At 40.1% G+C, this 17,349-nt stretch overlaps 1 protein-coding gene and 1 long non-coding RNA gene across 10 annotated transcripts in view; one reads left to right on the plus strand and one right to left on the minus strand.

The window, feature by feature from the left end:
• The window catches only part of ntng2b (netrin g2b), a 218,753-nt gene that overhangs the window by 175,361 nt on the left and 26,043 nt on the right, over window positions 1-17,349 (plus strand). For 5 of the 9 annotated variants that reach the window (XM_061931846.2, XM_061931848.2, XM_061931852.2 and 2 more), the window contains 7 exons: window positions 165-251; window positions 959-1,024; window positions 1,094-1,168; window positions 1,249-1,341; window positions 7,092-7,148; window positions 7,883-7,957; window positions 11,795-11,962. In XM_061931846.2, coding sequence (XP_061787830.1) covers window positions 165-251; window positions 959-1,024; window positions 1,094-1,168; window positions 1,249-1,341; window positions 7,092-7,148; window positions 7,883-7,957; window positions 11,795-11,962 — 621 coding nt within the window. The remainder of the gene's footprint in view (window positions 1-164; window positions 252-958; window positions 1,025-1,093; window positions 1,169-1,248; window positions 1,342-7,091; window positions 7,149-7,882; window positions 7,958-11,794; window positions 11,963-17,349) is intronic. The other 4 variants (XM_061931853.2, XM_061931854.2, XM_061931847.2 and 1 more) reach the window with 3 other exon arrangements.
• Window positions 1-17,349, minus strand: part of LOC140677634 (uncharacterized) — an 83,502-nt gene that overhangs the window by 13,310 nt on the left and 52,843 nt on the right. The gene's annotated exons all lie outside the window — the stretch shown is intronic.

The following is a 17,349-nucleotide window of genomic DNA, read 5'->3' on the forward strand; positions in this document are numbered from 1 at the left end:
TTTTTCACCCGGGCATGAAAATTACAACAAAGAAAGACATCAAAGCAAGAAGTATTGTTTTAAGGTCAAGTAGTAAGGACTGTAGTGGGCTACGATCTTTAAAATTGTCACATGCACAAGCTGAAGAGAACATTGTTCTCATGACCGGTCAATTGTCATGTCAGATCCCCACGTGCATCAGAAACATGCTCATGGCCACAAAACAACAACCTCTCCTGGGCATGAGGAGGGGAAACAAGCTGAAACGAGAGGTATGAACATTGTTTTTTAAGTTCTTCCAGCGACTGTTGTGGTTTCACAGTTTCCCAAAAGACTAAGGAGCATGTAGGTCATGACCACAAACCTCATTTGTGCAGTGGTGGAGAGGGAGAATGCAGTGAGGTATCAGTCGGTTTTATGTGAAGAGATAATGATGTTCTGGCCTCTCTTGTGGACTTGCGACACAATAATTCGGCATTAGACATGTTTGCCGTGGCTTCCGTTGTAAAAGGAAACAGAGAAAAACATTGTCCTTACAGACTGCTAGCTAAAGCGACCAACCTTTATCCCCTTTTGTTGGCACAAAAGAGTTGCATCATTTGTAGCGCACGCAAAGAATGAACCTAAAGGCCAAGAGAAGGAAGGATGAAAGTTGTTTTTCTTTCTACAGTCTCAGTCATTTAGGTCATGGTCATTCATCTACAAAAGGAAAGCAGCTGGCCTTTCTATGGACATGCTAACGACGACCAGCCTTTATTCATAAAAGGCGTTCTAACCTTCTGTCCACAAATATAACCAGGAGTGACTTTTAGATTCGCAGAGCCCAGGAAGTTAGAAAGGACCTTCAACCAGCAAGAGGTCAATTTGTCTTTGCCTCAATCCTCGTGGATAACTGAGAATCGATTAACTACCTTTTATTTAGCCTTCACTGATTAGACATTCGTGACAGAAGTACTTTTTAACGATTGTTGTGTCACAGTCCACCACAAGTCTGGGGACCAAGGCCATCAAACAACCCCACCACATGACAGCAATGAAAGACAAGGTAGCATACAGAATATACAGTATTAGAGTTACAAAGTCCTTATGTTTAATGGTGATGGTGGTTTCTCAGTTTCTCACAAGCACATGCATGAAACCCACAACAGTCACACAAACGAGCACGAGGAGGAGGGAAACCACGACAAAGGTATCCTTCAGTTCCGCAAAGGAGTCGCATCAAGAATTCCAAGTACGTGCTCGATTTGATTGCTGTGGTTGTTGTCTTAGTCGATTCCGAGTCTGCGGACCGTCATGGCCATAGAACGGTAACTTCATCCGAGCAGGAGGAAGACAGAGAAAGAGGACATAAGAAAAGCACAGGTATTAAAGAGCATGTTATAAAGTTATCACTGGGCTTTTATGATGTTCCCGAGATTGTACTAATGTTAATGGCCTATCAGTCACCCACAAGTCTACGGGGCCCAAGCATGAGGCTCACGGCCGCTGAGCAACGATTGAGGGAGAGATGATAGGTTTCTCTTTGAAACGTAGTGTAGAAATCTGGATTATTGTTCAGGATTTACAGCACAGGTCCGCGCTTTGTTGTCTCAATGACAATGGTGCCGTTTAAGTCTTCCACGATTTTGAGGAACACTCCCAGGAGAGCCGTAGTCACAAATCAACAATCTTTTCTGAGCAAGAGCGGCATGAACAGAGAAGTCCCCCAGAGGAAAAGTATCTGCTCTCGATGCCAAGTGCAACAACTCGCATGATTTGGTGCAATTTAAATATAGTGGCGGCGGGATCGGCTTGTCATAAATCATTAGACGCTGGTGTCTCGCCAATAGTTGCTCCATCTATTCTAGTAAAAAACAGCCTGAGCTCATCTGTTCCACATCAATACAAATTGATTTGTGAGCCGGTGCTCCTTTGCGGAGCACCAAGACGAGAGGGAAGACGGCGCTCGTGAAAACGGCCGAGTCTTTCGGAAGCGACAGAGAGACTAACCGGGTTTTGGGGTCATTGTGATGACGTTAAAAGGTCTTTAGCCTTCTGAGCCAATATGTTATTCTGTTTCCTTAATCATGATGATTGGAATTATGGAGCTGCCGGTAAATGATTAATTTTGTCAGCATTTAAGTGAGTCTTAAATGGTGGCTTAGTCGGAAAAACATGCTATTAATAGTCCTTATTTGCTTTCGGGGGCAGCATGTAGTAGTAGAGTGGTCGTCTACCAACCTGAAGGTTGCTGGTTCCATCTTCAGTCTACCCATGACTTTGTAAAAGTATACCTGGACAAGAAACTGGACTCATCTTAACGACGACATCTGCTCAGTGGCCTTGTGGTTAGAGTGTCGCCCTGAGATCGGTAGGTCGTAAGTCATACCAAAGACTATAAAAATGAGACCCATTGCCTCCCTGCTAGGCACTCAGCATCAAGGGTTGGAATTGGGGGTTAAATCACCAAAATGATTCCCGAGCGCAGCCACCGCTGCTGCTCACTGCTCCCCTCACCTCCCAAAGGGTGGAACAAGGGGATGGGTCGAATGCAGAGGGTAATTTCACCACACCTAGTGTGTGACTATCAGTGGTACTTTAACTTTAACTGAAGGTAGAAAAGTGTTATAAAAGTAAAAGCCTGTTTATCATTAGCTTAATGGTAAACAAATTAAAGTCAGTTGTTCTAAACACACTAGAAGAAAAACGCTAAATCAGTCTGCAGCACATTAGGCAGTGTTTCCCACACATTCATTTATTTGTGGCGGCCCGCCACGAAAGAATTACGTCCGCCACAAATGGATTTTTCGGCTTTTGACTCGGTCGACCGCTCATAAAAGCAATGGGACTGTCTGTGAATGTTGCTTGTAGTTACACCTCAGGTGCAGTAGGTGGCGGTAGCCTACTATGCACTATGCAATAGCACTTAATTCACCTGGTGGGCCAGAAGAAGAAGAAGAAGAAGAAGAGTGACGGACGGACGGAATCAAAATACTCGCCGGCTACTTTTCATAATGATGGCGCTTCCTACGTTTCTACCTCAAACGTCCAAAAGCTGCTGAAAGCCTTGATCCTGGATGCCATGGGGAAAAAACTTAAATGGTGCCTTTTGGCGACAGTTAGCAGCTTGGTGGCTCATAGCCGGCGAGCTAACGCTTGCTAGCGTGGTAGCATTGCTTCATTTTTACAGGTGTTATAGGTAGATAGTAGTGATGGGTCCGGCAACACCGATGCATCTGCGCATGCGTCGAGCTCATAGAGCTAAACTCTGTGTAGGTGCGCGTACCGCTTTTAGAAAGTCACGTGACCGATCATGAGCTGTTTTGGTCACGTGACCGATACGCGAACCGTGTCGCACTGACGCCTCCTCTATGCTGTGTGAGTGGCTCTTTTCTACAGCCGGAGAAATAATAACTAAGAAGAGAAAGCGTCTAAAATTGAATACGTTGGAAAAACAGTTTTTTTTTTAATAAAAATGTGTAAAAATAAATAAATAATAATTTACAGGTCCACAAGCATCCTCATTCACAACACGTTCTCTTAGATTTCCATGTTATGCAGAGCCGGCCCAAGGCATAAGCGTACTAAGCGCTTGCTTAGGGCCCCGCGGCCACCAGGGGGCCCCCAAAAGCAATTAACAAAAAATTATTATTTTTAATTTTTTGCATGTACGAGTCTGACTGATGATTTCTAAATGATCAAAGATATATTATTGTACAAAAACACAATTTTAGGTCAACATTTTTGCACATTGCTGTTTCAGGTTTTTGTTACCAAAAATAATAAAGTGAATCAGAATCAGCTTTATTGTCCGGTTATGTCTAACACACATGGAATTTAATTTCAGTAGACTGCGCTCTCTTTGTACAAAGTAAACATTAAATATTAACAATTAACTAAAAATATAAACTAGTAATTAAAGACTAATATGTACAAGACTGATGAGACAAGATGACACTTTTACTGTAAATACAAAGCTTTATCACTTGGACTGTTCAACCCCAGGCCACTCTTGTAGCTGAATGTTTTCTACATTTTAAGATTAGGAACCATATGTGGTACTCTGGACATCATTCGTTCATTCATTGGTATTATTTATGTTCTTAACTGGGCCACCCCCATATCTTTATAAATGACATGTTTTAAAGACATGCCAGGCTGACAATAGGATAATGTAAACAACACTGCCAGAGCCGCAATGAGTTTATATATTATTTATATATTATTGGCAGAAATAGAGGGCCCCAAAATCAAATTTTGCTTAGGGCCCCATGGAGGCTTGGGCCGGCACTGATGTTATGATACATGTTCACATTATTTATTGACTGTATCTAAAAAAGACAAAAAATATATTTTTATTTAAATTAAGTTATGAAATAATCCTAAATGAAATACAATGACTTGGTTTATATTATTGTATATACTAGGTCAGTGGTTCTCAACCTTTTTTCAGCAATGTACCCCCTGTGATTTTTTTTTAAATTCAAGTACCCCCTAATCAGAGCAAAGCATTTTTGGTTGAAAAAAAAAAGATAAAGAAGTAAAATACAGCACTATGTCATCAGTTTCTGATTTACTAAATTGTATAACAGTGCAAAATATTGCTCATTTGTAGTGGTCTTTCTTGAACTATTTGGAAAAAAAAGATATAAAAATAACTAAAAACTTGTTGAAAAATAAACAAGTGATTCAATTATAAATAAAGATTTCTACACCTAGAAGTAATAATCAACTTAAAGTGCCCTCTTTGGGGATTGTATTAGAGATCCATCTGGATTCATGAACTTAATTCTAAACATTTCTTCACAAAAAAAATAAATCTTTAACATCAATATTTATGGAACATGTCCACAAAAAATCTAGCTGTCAACACTGAATATTGCATAGTTACATTTCTTTTCACAGTTCTTTTTGACAGACATTTTAGTGACAAACCTGAGCTTGTGCTTCACTGAGTTTATGAACTTACATTCATATTTTGTTGAAGTATTATTCAATAAATATATAAAGGATTTTTGAATTGTTGCTATTTTTAGAATATTTAAAAAAAATCTCCCGTACCCCTTGGCATACCTTCAAGTGCCCCCAGGGGTTCGCGTACCCCCATTTGAGAACCACTGTACTAGGTCATAAAATCAGTGTCAGTTGAGTCGGTCCATAGGTTGCCTGTAGGGATTTTTAATGTCCAGCAGATGTCATTATTTAGTGACACAGTATCGACACAGTATCAATACAGTTTTGCAATGTGTCAAAACGCTTCATGACGCCTCATCAACCCATCACTAGTAGATAGGTTAAAAGTTAAAAGTTAAAGTACCAATGATTGTCACACACACACTAGGTGTGGCGAAATTATTCTCTGCATTTAACCCATCACCCTTGATCACCCCCTGGGAGGTGAGGGGAGCAGTGGGCAGCAGCGGTGGCCGCGCCCGGGAATCATTTTTGGTGATTTAACCCCCAATTCCAACCCTTGATACTGAGTGCCAAGCAGGGAGGTAATGGGTCCCATTTTTATAGTATTTGGTATGACTCGGCCGGGGTTTGAACCCACAACCTACCGATCTCAGGGCGGACACTCTAACCACTAGGCCACTGAGTAGGTTCACTAGGCCACTGAGTAGGTTGCTGCATCGCTCGCGGCTCTTCATATATTTAACGTTAATCCGTGATTTCACCGAGCGTTTCACTGACGGTGAGCAGCCTGACGCTGCTTCATTAACACCGCCGCTGTTTGACTCGTGGCCCGGGGCAGACGCTCGTAGTAACAGTCACGTGTTACAATACCGACGAGCTAACGTGTCCAGGTTATAACCATGTTGTCAATAAACACACATGGACTGAAGCTAAATTGTCCACTGTCCACTGCAGCATGTGAATGCAATGAAAATAATAAAATCTGAGCCAACCAGCTGTTAAAATGTTGTCCAGGTTAATGTTTTGGCCATTAAAGGCCCTTCATTTCAAGATTTCAACTGTGATTGGGCTTTAAACAGGTGGCTGACCTGTTCAGATGAGTGTAACTGCTACTGGTCAAATAATGTGAAATAGCATTTAATTTTACATGTATGCAATGCCATTTAAATGCAATTATAGATAATAATAATAATAATAATAATAATAATAAATACTGTGTAGTGTTGTAAATAGTCAACGGGAAGGATTCTATTAAGATATAAGCCATGAGCACTACACAGCCAGAAAAAAACCTAGGCAGGACAAGTACAAATATTGGGGCAAGTAGATTTGAGAAGTCAGGCAAGTAGAAAAAAACCTTAACGTTGAACCCTGCATGTGTTGAGCTGCTGCCGCTTAAGGTTAGACGGCACTGTACATAGAGCGGTTCTGCTCGTTAGTAATAAATTTGTTGGATGTTCACTCCTTCACACAGATGAGTATAGAAAAATATTTTCAACGGCCGAAAAGGGCTCGACTTGGAGAGGAGGTAGGCCTACAGTTCGGACCACAGGTGCGACCTGTTCAGCAGCAGCAGGAGGAGGAGGAGGAGGAGGTTGACTGACTGTGGCAGGACACCTCTGCCTCTGTTTCACTTCATGTTGCTGGTAAATAATATGGTTGTAGTAGTAGGCTAAAGTTAAATTATTTCGTATTCACTAATTAAAGGGGCAGAGCTTTAAGAGACATTTTATCTTTTATAAGATATATTTTTTGTAAGAACCACAATTAATAAATATATTTCAGTGAATCACTAATTGTTCAAATCTGTATATAAATATGTACATAAAATGTTGTGATTATATTCCAACTCCGCGTTCTTCTTGGTCATCGTTGTTGAATAAAACCTCTGCCTTGTTTTTAATTAATACTTACGCCCATTATGCTACTGCATTTTAACATTGGTCATTATGGTGGTACTTTGAGAGCCAAGTTATTTGGGGAAAACATTTTGAGAACCACTGCATTACTTTAAGAGTCAGAGCTTAGGGAGTTTTATTTAGTCGATTTTTTTTTTTTAAACCTCACCTGATAAATGGTAAAGCTTGATGTGGAGGGGGCGTGGCCTGCGGGTCTGCCGCGGAAAGGGGTGTGCCAGGACCGGCCTCGAAGACAGGGACAGGTGAGTATATGGCCCAGGTGGGCCTTGTTATCTAATCACCTGTCGCCTTTATTAGCAGCAGCCGGAATGAGACACGGAGTTGGGGTTGGAGCTGGAGTGGGAGCCAGAGAGAGTGAGAGAGACAAAAGCCTTGCGCTATTGAATGAAAATAAAACAGTGTTATACCCTGAATTCCGGGCTCTCCTGGCAGTGTGTGGTGGTCCGAAGAACCCACTAGAGGGCCACCTCTACATTGGATTATTGGGATTTATGGTATTCTGGGGTGATAAAAAAAAAACTGCACTGGACCAAAATATGTGTCACAAGAGCCGAACCGTGGATTTTGTGAATTGTTCCACCCTTAGTCTACATCAGGGGTGTCCAAACCTTTTCCACCGTGGGCTGAATTCAGAAAAAACTGAAGGATGCTGGCGCTGGACACATTGATAGATTTCGTACATCAAAGATGCTAAAAGCAATCCAATGTAGGTCAATATATGCTTGGCTATCTGAACAAAACATCCACAAATCAACTTTGTGTTAAAAGTGACAAAGCAAATTAGGGTAATATGGAATAGTATATTTCATTAATAATTAATTCCATCTATTTTTACAATACCGAGCTGCGGATCCAAGTCTCCATTTTGGACACCCCTGATCTACATCAGCGTTTATTAGCAACTAGTTGCAGAGTTGTTTGGAAGAATTATAGAGCGCTTTTCTTTAGTGTTGACTTTTGTAGATTAGAACTTTGTGGCCTAATCTACGCTGTCTTCCAGTAGAACTATTTAGGACTTGTACAGTGCTACAGCACAGTTGGAACAGTATGGAAAAGCAGATCTTAAGCATATTCCTTCATTCCTCAAGGGCTCCTCAAACTTTTGATGTCAGGACAGCCTGGGGCCAGACATTTGTTTGGAATCATATATGATGATTTCAAAGGTAAGAGGGTCATCTGCTTGGCAGTGGAGATACTTGTGTGCTATGTGGGATTTAGGTAGCTTTTCATCACACTTACGTGAGCTTGTGATAAGTAAAAACTTTTTTTTTTTTTAAAAACCTGTGGAAAAATTCCTTTCATTGCATGTTTCATCTTTTTTCATCTTTGATCCCTCTATCCTCTCTCCATGCATCTGAGAGTCTTATGTGGTTGCCTTTGCTTGTCGTGCATGATCAAGGTAAGTGTGGACACTTTGCAAATGCCCACTTCTTCATCAGCTAAAATAGTGACTCATAATTGATAAATAACAATAAAGGAACATCTTGACTGGTGGCGTTAATTTGGCGAACACTGTCCCATAGTCTCTCAAGTCTGTGGAGTAATTGGCCATTTATATTTAATCAGGCAGTTCTTCCCTCGCTTGGTTCCCTCAGTGCTGAGAGAGGCACTTTATGGCGCTGCGCTCACCGACTTCCTTTAAACCCGCTCATTCATAATTCAGCCGCCATCCTCAACCAAACAATAATAAAATAATAATGTGACCGTTGATTAAACAGCTTAACTACGACTTTTTAATGCGCATTTAAATGCAGCTCTGCATAAACTGGCATGGTAAACGGCTCCTTAAAGAGAGAGCGATGCCTTGCAGCGCGCCATTGCAGCCAACTTCTGAAGCTTAATGAAAGGATAATTAGGTGGCAGCGCTCAGTGAGGATAATCACAGTAAGGATGTGGAGCAGCTCTCGCTTTAAATGATACCGAGCTTTTATTTCTCCGTGTGGGGTGGCACCTCCTACGCTCAATTGCACGGCTTTGACTGAGAACGTATTTAGCGTTCCTATAAACCGTGCAGAATAAAAGGCAACATAAAGAAGCAAGCGCTGAGTTACAAGAGGTTTCCTTTTGGCTTAAATCACAGAAGTCCACCGTAGTAATTCCGTTCTTATCTGTACTGTAAAGTTCAAATTTGAATGACAATAAAAGGAAGTCTAGTATGTGGTGTAGTATGACGACGCAGCCACACAGGCGTTGCTTCAGCATGAAAGTGCGGACTTCCCACTGCATTGTAGTCATTAAATAGTGTGAGTCGATGAAGGAAAACCAGACCTATGATCAATAACATTCAAAATGATGTTATCGTGACATGTATATTGAATGTGGTGGTGCGCCATGGTAAAATATTAGCCGCCACACCTTGAAAATAAGGGGTTTTTTTGCATGAAAAAGTAATATAATGTATTGTAGAATCCTGAAGAAGAAAGTATTTTTAGCTTTTATTGTCAATATTATCCTAACAACGGGCCTAGTTTCAACAAGTATTTCCTGTGCACACACGTCCGTCTCCATGTTTCACTCCTAGACGCTCAAAACGTCTTCATTCTCCGCCAACACAGTGTGTTCAAGACCATGGGGAGAATGTCATAACACATTAAAAGCAGCAGGTAGTTATAGTATTTGTTATATATATATATATATATATATATATATATATACACACACACACACACATACAGTACAGGCCAAAAGTTTGGACATACCTTCTCATTTAATGTGTTTTCTTCATTTTCATGACTATTTACATTTTAGATTGTCACTGAAGTCATCAAAACTATGAATGAACACATGTGGAGTTATGTACTTAACATGTTTTATATTCTCTCAATGAGCTTCAAGAGGTAGTCACCTGAAATGGTTTTCACTTCACAAGTGTCATAGTTTTAATGCCTTCAGTGACAATCTACAATGTAAATAGTCATGAAAATAAAGGAAACGCATTGAAATGAGAAGGTGCGTCCAAACTTTCTTCCTGTACTGTATATATATATATATATATATATATATATATATATATATATATATATATATATATATATATAGTTTATTTGCGCACTATTGACTAGTGATGCACACATATTTGGCCGCCGAAAAAAGACATACTTAGATCATAACAGATGTTGTGATGGCGTAAGCCATACGCACGGGATTGTCTGGAGCCGAGGCAGCATGTCTGTGATGTGGTCGTACTTTAATACATCCGAGAAGTACCTGCGGACGGCGATCTTCAAAAATTAAGATGAGAGCGGTGGCTTTTAAGGAGAGGAAGGCTAACAGCAGCGCAAAGCATGTGTGACGTCAGGCTCTCTGCAGCTCGCTACTCGTCGCGTACATGAAACGACAGAAGTAAAGAGTCTCTAAACACGAGTACAGTCTACAATAACACCAGAAACACACTGCAGTTTTGCTGCACCTGTGTATAAGCCGCAAGATTTAAAGCTTGGGAAACAAGTAGCAGCTTTTGGTCCTCAAAATAGGGTAGTTGTGAAATTTATATTCTACCATGTATATTATATGTTTAGTGGTGTTAAATTAAGGACTACAGAAGCTAAATCTGGTGCACCCATTGCTTCCTTGTGAATAATGTATGATGCACAGTGTCCATAAACCAAAAAAATAAAGTTATTTAAGGTAAAGGAGCGTATGCAGTGAAAATAAATTGTGTCCTTAATCTGGCTAAATATTTTTTTATTAATGGGGTCCGTTTATAATTTCATTTTGATAGCTCTAATAGGTGAAAAATACATTTAAAAAAATCCTAGACATTCACATTTGTGAAGTTGTACTTAAAAAAAGCAAACCAACAAAGGCAATAAACTATATTTTCCGGGCTATAGAGCGCAGGTATTTAAGCCACACCCACCAAATTTTAGAACAAATACATATTTTTACATATATTAGCTGCACCAGACTATAAGCTGCACTTAATTGTTTCCAAACGGTGCCTGTAGCACGGCAGTAAAACAGCTGACCAAACAAAACAGAAGTTATCGTCATGGACCCACTAGCTGCGGAAGCTAGCTATCCAATCAGCTAAACAGACTCACAGTGACGTTTTGGGGAATTTACGAAACTGAAACAATACAAAAAGAATACCGTTGTAAGTTAATAATACAAACACAGACACTTGTACATATTGATTACATTACGATAGCACGTACAAATATGGATTAAAACGCTCCTACTAATGACACACGGGACGGTTTAGTGGCTATGAATTGTTTTTGTTATAATGTAACATTTACAAACGTTGCTTGGAGTGATGAATGAAGAAATCCTTTCAAGCAGAAATGCAATGGACGGCTATACTTTCAGTTCAAGGCACAAAACAGGAAGTACATTGTCAAGCCACAGCACCTGCAGTGAGCGAACTCCTCAATAACAATAACACACCTTTTCAGTGTCTCTGTCAAATACAAAACATCGTGGCCCTTAGTAAAAAAAAATCCGTAAATTAGCTGCACCATTTTATAAGCCACAGGGTGCAAAGCGTAGGAAAAAATTGACCGGAAAATACGATAAACAATTTTAAGGTGAATTACATGAAATAGCAAAGTCCTGCCCTGAACGCCAAAGGGCAAAAGCAGGTCATTCATAGCTGTTGTTTGACTGTTTCTCTTCTAATCTGTTCATCGTTAAGTGAAAGGACAAACTCAGACATAACATGACCTGCACTGTGCATGCAAACATGCATCAGCGGGCGGCGGCGCTCCCATCGATGATCATTGCGGCGGCAGTGAGGCAGAGTCAGCAAAGTGACAAGTGCAGTAATGGAGAGGGAGTGGTCCGTCTTTATTGAACCAATATAGGCTCATAAAGCACACAGAGGGCCATTCGTTTGCTCACTGACATGGAAACTTTCAGACATTTATCACTTCCTGCTCTCGGGAATCTTATGAGAGTTTTAACGGCGGCGCTCCGGCCCTTTTCAATCCATCCACACTTAAAAGATTAGGGGGGGTGGCAAAAAATCACATGTGATGAATTGTCTTCTTCTCTTTTAGACTGTGAATGCTACGGACACTCCAACCGCTGCAGCTACATCGACTACCTGAACATTGTCACATGCGTCAGCTGCAAGCACAACACCAGGGGCCAGAACTGCCAACACTGCAGACTGGGATACTTCCGCAACGCCTCTGCTGAGCTGGACGACGAGAGCGTCTGCATCGGTGGGTGTGCAGGGGGCAGTGTGTGTGTGTGTGTGTGTTCTTGCATTTCTACCCTTCTTGAGACATCAACAAGGAAAAGTACCTTCCATAGGAGGACCGGTGAACAAGTTAGGACCGAAATCATGGTCCCAATACGGAAAACCATTGCATCTAAGAGAGAATGTCTCATTTTCACCCCTGGTGGTGAAATATATCAAAATTAGGGTGGTCCCAAAAGGGAGGGATTTTTCAAATTGACTGTCGGTTTTAAAAGTGTCACCCCCCTCTGTCCAACATATGAAATAACAAGTGTGCGTAAACATTTGAAGTGCTCCCCCTCTGGCAAACATATGTAATAACAAGTGTGTGTAAGAAATTGAAACAAGCCCCCTTTGGCTAAAATTAATTTTAAAAAAATAAATATGTACTGTATATACATATATACTGTAATACCTTAAAATAAATAATGAAGATTAAAAACCAATTACAGACAAAACAAAAAAAAAGTTTTACTAAAAGCTTTCCTTTTTAATATTTGCATAGTATGTATATATTATTATTGTTGAAAATACAAATCTATTATATATCTAGAAAGGGTGGTCCTAAAGAGATATATTTTTCGGAGGTCTCAAGAAGGTAACAAATACAAGAATGTGTGTGTGTGTGTGTGTGTGTGTGTGTGTGTGTGTGTGTGTGTGTGTGTGTGTGTGTGTGTGTGTGTGTGTGTGTGTGTGTGTGTGTGTGTGTGTGTGTGTGTGTAATTCTTTGTACAGTGAAACCTTTCAAATTAAATGGCATTATGGCCTTGTTCACACTGCAAGTCAATTCTGATTTTATTTGCCCATGTGCGACCTGTATCAAATCTTTGCATGTCAGTGTGAACAGTGCAATTCCATATTTTTCATATCCGACCCAGGCCTCTTCTGAATACAAATATAAATTGTGTGTGTGTGTGTGTGTGTGTGTGTGTGTGTGTGTGTGTGTGTGTGTGTATATGTGTATATATATATATATATATATACATACATATATGCAATGCGTCCTCAATGTAGGCCTGGGCGAAATGGCAAAAAAAATTATCACAATTAATCTTTTCATAGTATCCGATCTCGATTAATATCGCTTTTTTTTTTTTTTTTTTAATTAAAGGCAGATTGTCCTAAACAGGATTATAGCGAGTACTTTAGCATCCCTACTATTTACTACCACAGTATCTTGTGAAAGAGATTTCCGTTTGATCGTGGTAATGCATGCTAATAGCTGACAATCTTTGAAAATGCCACAAATGCGCCTGTACCGAAATTGCATTCACATTAGAAATCACATTTTCCTTGTAATGTGAACGGCCACTAAAAGATCGGATTTGACCAAAAAATCTGACTAGGACATCCAACCCTGCACTGTGAGTGTAGCCTAAGTTCCTGAATTGTTTTGAGTCGGAAAAATATCGTTTTTGAATCGAGAATCGCGTTGAATCGAAAAAAATCGATGTATCATCGAATCGTGACCCCAAGAATCGATATTGAATCGAATCGTGGGACACCCAAAGATTCGCAGCCCTATTTACCTTGGAGAGTGGACCTCTACGGCACATTCTTCCAGCTGCTTCTCAGTCAAATACACCAACAGCATCTTCTCCATGTTTTCATGGATAAATGTCTGCCATTTAGATATTACTTTAACGTCCGTGGCTGGCATTCGACTCATTGTGCTTCAGTATGGTACAGACTAGCAGTGCGTCGTCAAGTCGACGACACACTCTGTCATGTGCTTGATGATTTCTTTCTAGAATTCAAGTACCATAATCCACTTCTTCTTCTCAGCACAGTCCTTCAACCTCGCTTTCTTCCTTCCCAGGGTTGGAAAACAAAGTTTTTCAATCTCGATCTATAAATTAATGCTAGCGAGTAAGACCGGATGTTAGGTGATTCACTGTCACATTCGCCAACTGAAGCATAAAAATTTGCCGAGAAACAGCGGTTATCTCAAAACGTTCTTAAGTTGGGGCATTCCTAAATTTTTCCAGCATGGCCTTCAGGGAGGTTCTTGTGACAGTATATATCCAATGTTGATTTTGAGCAATATGAGTGGTCTGCAGGGGGTTGGGGGAGGGGGGTAATCTTGCTACCATTGAGACATGCACAGCACCAAGCCTTGGAGTCAGCACAAAAAAAAAACATTAACTCGTCGGCACAACCAGCACACCAACAAGAAGCATCGGGGACCAGCGTTTTTTGCAGCACTCCTGACTAGGCTGCACGCTGCCATGTAATCCCAATATTAATGCACATGACCCACAAACACACATACCCGCCGCATTGGTACTGTTGCGTAATCTGGGCCTCTTTTGCCTTTTTTCCCCACTTGCGTAAATGTTTTATCACACGTTTTACAGCGTAAACGATCTGATTTGATGTTGCGTGTAAGTGGGAGAGGAGTAGCTGTCAGCTGACATCAGTCCAAACTTTTGCTTTGAGATGAATTAATGATTTATTCTGGCCTCTGATTGGCCACGAACTGATCTGTCATCTTCAGTAAACAGGAAATATACTGTTACTGTCAGACTATGTTCGCTAATCACATTCATACACAGTGACGGCTTTGACTAATGAGGACAACTGGACATGGATCGCTGGGAGAATTTAATGAAACGAAAGTAGAATTTCAATGAAATCATATTAGGGTGTTTACACTTTGGAACAACATTCCATATTTTGTAACACAAAGTTTGAATTATTTGTAGAATGTTGAAAATATACACAGCGGAACCTCAATTTACGGATTTAATAGGTTCTTGAACATGGTTCGTAAATCGACAAGTTCGTATCGTGAAGCAGAGTTTCCCATAAGAAATAATGTAAATATGAATAATTAGTTCTTGTTAGCCTCAACAAAAGTCCTTATTTTAGTCAAATAAAGCACACTATTAAGACACTGTATATATTTATATACAGTACAGGCCAAAAGTTTGGACACACCATCTCCTCATTCAATGCGTTTTTTTTAATTTTCATGACTATTTACATTGTAGATTGTCACTGAAGGCATCAAAACTATGAATGAACACATGTAGTTATGTACTTAACAAAAAAAGGTGAAATAATAGGCTCCAGCACCCCCTGGGACCCCGACGGGGACAAGCGGTAGAAGACGGATGGATGGATGGATGTTTTATATTCTAGTTTCTTCAAAATAGCCACCCTTTGCTCTGATTACTGCTTTGCACACTCTTGGCATTCTCTCGATGAGCTTCAAGAGGTAGTCACCTGAAATGGTTTTCATTTCACATGTGTCATAGTTTTGATGCCTTCAGTGACATTCTACAATGTAAATAGTCATGAAATCTACATGTAAATAGTCATGGAAATAAAGAAAACACATTGAAATGAGGTGTGTCCAAACTTTTGGCCTGTACTGTATATACACTCAAACATATACATACATACATACACACATATATACTCAAACATATACATATATACATACATACATATACATACATACACACACACACATACAAATTAATAGACAAATTAAATATAACAAATAGTTATTTACATACACACACATATATACATATATACGTGTATATATATATATATGTATATACATATACACACATATATATGTATACTAGGGGTGTAACAGTACGTGTATTTGTATCGAACCGTTTCGGTACGGGGGTTCCGGTTCGGTTCGTAGGTGTACCGAACGAGTTTCCACACGCACATATTAAGTAGCGTAACGCACGTTGTGTAAACAATGCACACCGAGGCACAACACACGGCATGCTAGCAGCGACAGGGCTATGATAGACTGACCATACGTCCTCTTTTCACCGGACATGTCCTCTTTTGCGGAGCTGTCAGAGCGGAGTTTCTTAAATGCCTCAAATGTCCGGCATTTTGAGTTAGGGTTGCGTGTATTTTCAATGTACGTTCAGGGTTAAGAAGGGGTTAAAAACAAAACAAATTGTGCACGCAGCAGCGTTCGTGAGGGAGGGGCAGAGACAGAGAGAGTGAGAGAATTATGATAAACGCGCATGCGTCGCCAGGCTCTGCTTTTTATCCATAGATTTATCAGATTACATTATTTATCTATAGCAGGGGTGTCAAAAGTGTGCCCCAGAGACCATTTGCGGCCCACAGCTAATGTTTTAAAGGCCTACGGCACATTCTAAAGATACTAATAAAACAAACAAAAACATAACAAAAGTGAAATAAAAAAGTTTAAAGGTTAAATGTAATGTAGAAAAAGTTGAAATGTTGACCAATAAAACAAAGCTGTTTTTTTTCTTTCAAACTGTCATTGCTCAAAACATAATATTGAATCAAAATCAATGTTATTATGAATTATTGACCTATCCAAGGTTCCGATTACTTCACATCCAATATTCCACAAAGAAAAATATTTTTGGTTGAAGATTTTGCAAATTTGGTAAATAAATAACCAAAAAATGTATATTTTGTTGTTTTCTTACTGTGCCGAAAATGAACCGAACCGTGACCTCTAAACCGAGGTACGTACCGAACCAAAATTGTTGTGTACCGTTACACCCCTAATGTATATACATATACATGTGTATATATATGTATATACATATACACACATATATATGTATATACATATACATATGTATATACATATAAATACACATACCATATATGTTAAAGTTAAAGTTAAAGTACCAATGATTGTCACACACACACTAGGTGTGGCGAAATTATTCTCTGCATTTGACCCATCACCCTTGATCACCCCCTGGGAGGTGAGGGGAGCAGTGGGCAGCAGCGGTGGCCGCGCCCGGGAATCATTTTTGGTGATTTAACCCCCAAGTCCAACCCTTGATGCTGAGTGCCAAGCAGGGAGGTAATGGGTCCCATTTTTATAGTCTTTGGCATGACTCGGTCGGGGTTTGAACTCACAACCTACCGATCTCAGGGCGGACACTCTAACCACTAGGCCACTGAGTAGGTGGACATATATACACACACACACACACACACACACACACACACACACACACACACACACACACACACACACACACACACACACACATATATATATATATATATATATATATATATATATGTGTATATCAAACAAGCATAACGAGGGGGTAATGGATCAACAATCTCTTTATTATCAAAACAACACAACAACGGCAAACTCAACGGTCAACGCGCCCCTTTGTGCTCTACAACAGTGATTTTCAACCTTTTTTGAGCGAAGGCACATGTTTTGTGTTGACAAAATCCGGAGGCACACCACCAGCAGAAATCATTAAACAACGAAACTCAGTTGACAGTAAAAAGTTGTTGTCGCAATTGTTGGATATGAATTTAAACCATAACCAACCATGCATCAATATAGCTCTTGTCTCAAAGTAGGTGTACTGTCACCAC

This window comes from Nerophis lumbriciformis, linkage group LG39 (assembly GCF_033978685.3).
Source record: "Nerophis lumbriciformis linkage group LG39, RoL_Nlum_v2.1, whole genome shotgun sequence".
Taxonomy (NCBI): Eukaryota; Metazoa; Chordata; class Actinopteri; order Syngnathiformes; family Syngnathidae; genus Nerophis; species Nerophis lumbriciformis.